At 38.8% G+C, this 1,089-nt stretch overlaps 1 protein-coding gene across 1 annotated transcript; it reads right to left on the reverse strand.

The window, feature by feature from the left end:
* Window positions 1–10: 10 nt before the first annotated feature.
* LOC111387060 (putative disease resistance protein RGA3) lies at window positions 11–820 on the reverse strand (the record flags this gene model as incomplete). The annotated part of the gene is made up of 1 exon (XM_023011578.1): window positions 11–820. A coding segment is annotated over exon 1 (810 nt), but the record flags the coding sequence as incomplete, so codon positions are not given.
* Window positions 821–1,089: the final 269 nt, after the last annotated feature.

The following is a 1,089-nucleotide window of genomic DNA, read 5'->3' on the forward strand; positions in this document are numbered from 1 at the left end:
CATCAAGAACGAGCAAGTATCTTTTGTCTTTCAATTTCTCTCGAAGCCTATCCACAATAGCTTGCCTGCTGGCTCCTTGAAAACTTTCTCCTAAGGACTCTAGAATCCTTTTAAAAAGCATCATCACGTCAAAATTTTCAGAAACGCATACCCAAATCCTAATAGCGAAATGACTCTCCGTGTGCTGGTGTTTGAAGACTGACCGAGCTAAGGTTGTCTTGCCAAGCCCTCCCATTCCAACTATGGGAAGGACTGAAATAACTAAGTCGTCTGTGTTGATTATCAGCTTCAAAATTTCTGCTTCATCATCTTGTCTTCCGACGACATTTGAATCAACAGTTATGCTATCGGTTTCCTTAACCCGAGGCACAGTGAGAGCATAATTCTCAACTTTCTGGAAACCATAGGTATTAGCTTCATCTGCGATCATTTTCAAGTCGACGTTGATGTCCTTGATCCTGCGAGCCATTCTCCATCGGAACGCTAAAGTAGGAGTAAAGGAAAATATGTTTAAGCACCCCCTCATCATAGTCTGCCTTTGGATCTCCACCATATGACGCATATTTTCATAATTGATCTCATCCAAGACATGATCAGCATCGTAAGTAACATCTCGAAGGTTCTTGAGCCAAAGTTTGACATTCTCATCGGTAACTTCACGTTTCTCAGCATCTTGTAAGACAAGATCCATCATTTTCAATGATCTGCCTAACTTTCTTAAGTCTTTCTTGAAATTCCATAGCAAACTCAACTCTGAAGTGGCGGATGCAAGCAACTTTTCCACTGATGTTTGAATGGTGGCACTGATAACAGCATCCATTGTCTTGCTTTGGAATTGTGTTGTGTGTGATTGATTAATTGATTTTGGAGAGAGAAAGAAGATAGATATACAGAATGCAGTTTTTAATTGTTCGACTATTTATCCCAATTTCGATTCTTTGCTTTCTTTTCTCAAATGGTTATTCCAATTCCCATTCTTTCCTTTCTTTTCTAAATTGGTTATCCTAAGTTGTCCTCTTTGCTTTCTTTTCTCAAATGGTCATCTCAATTTATATTCTTTGCTTTCTTTTCTCAAATGGTTATTCCAAT

Source organism: Olea europaea, unplaced genomic scaffold (assembly GCF_002742605.1).
Source record: "Olea europaea var. sylvestris unplaced genomic scaffold, O_europaea_v1 scaffold38778, whole genome shotgun sequence".
Lineage (NCBI taxonomy): Eukaryota > Viridiplantae > Streptophyta > Magnoliopsida > Lamiales > Oleaceae > Olea > Olea europaea.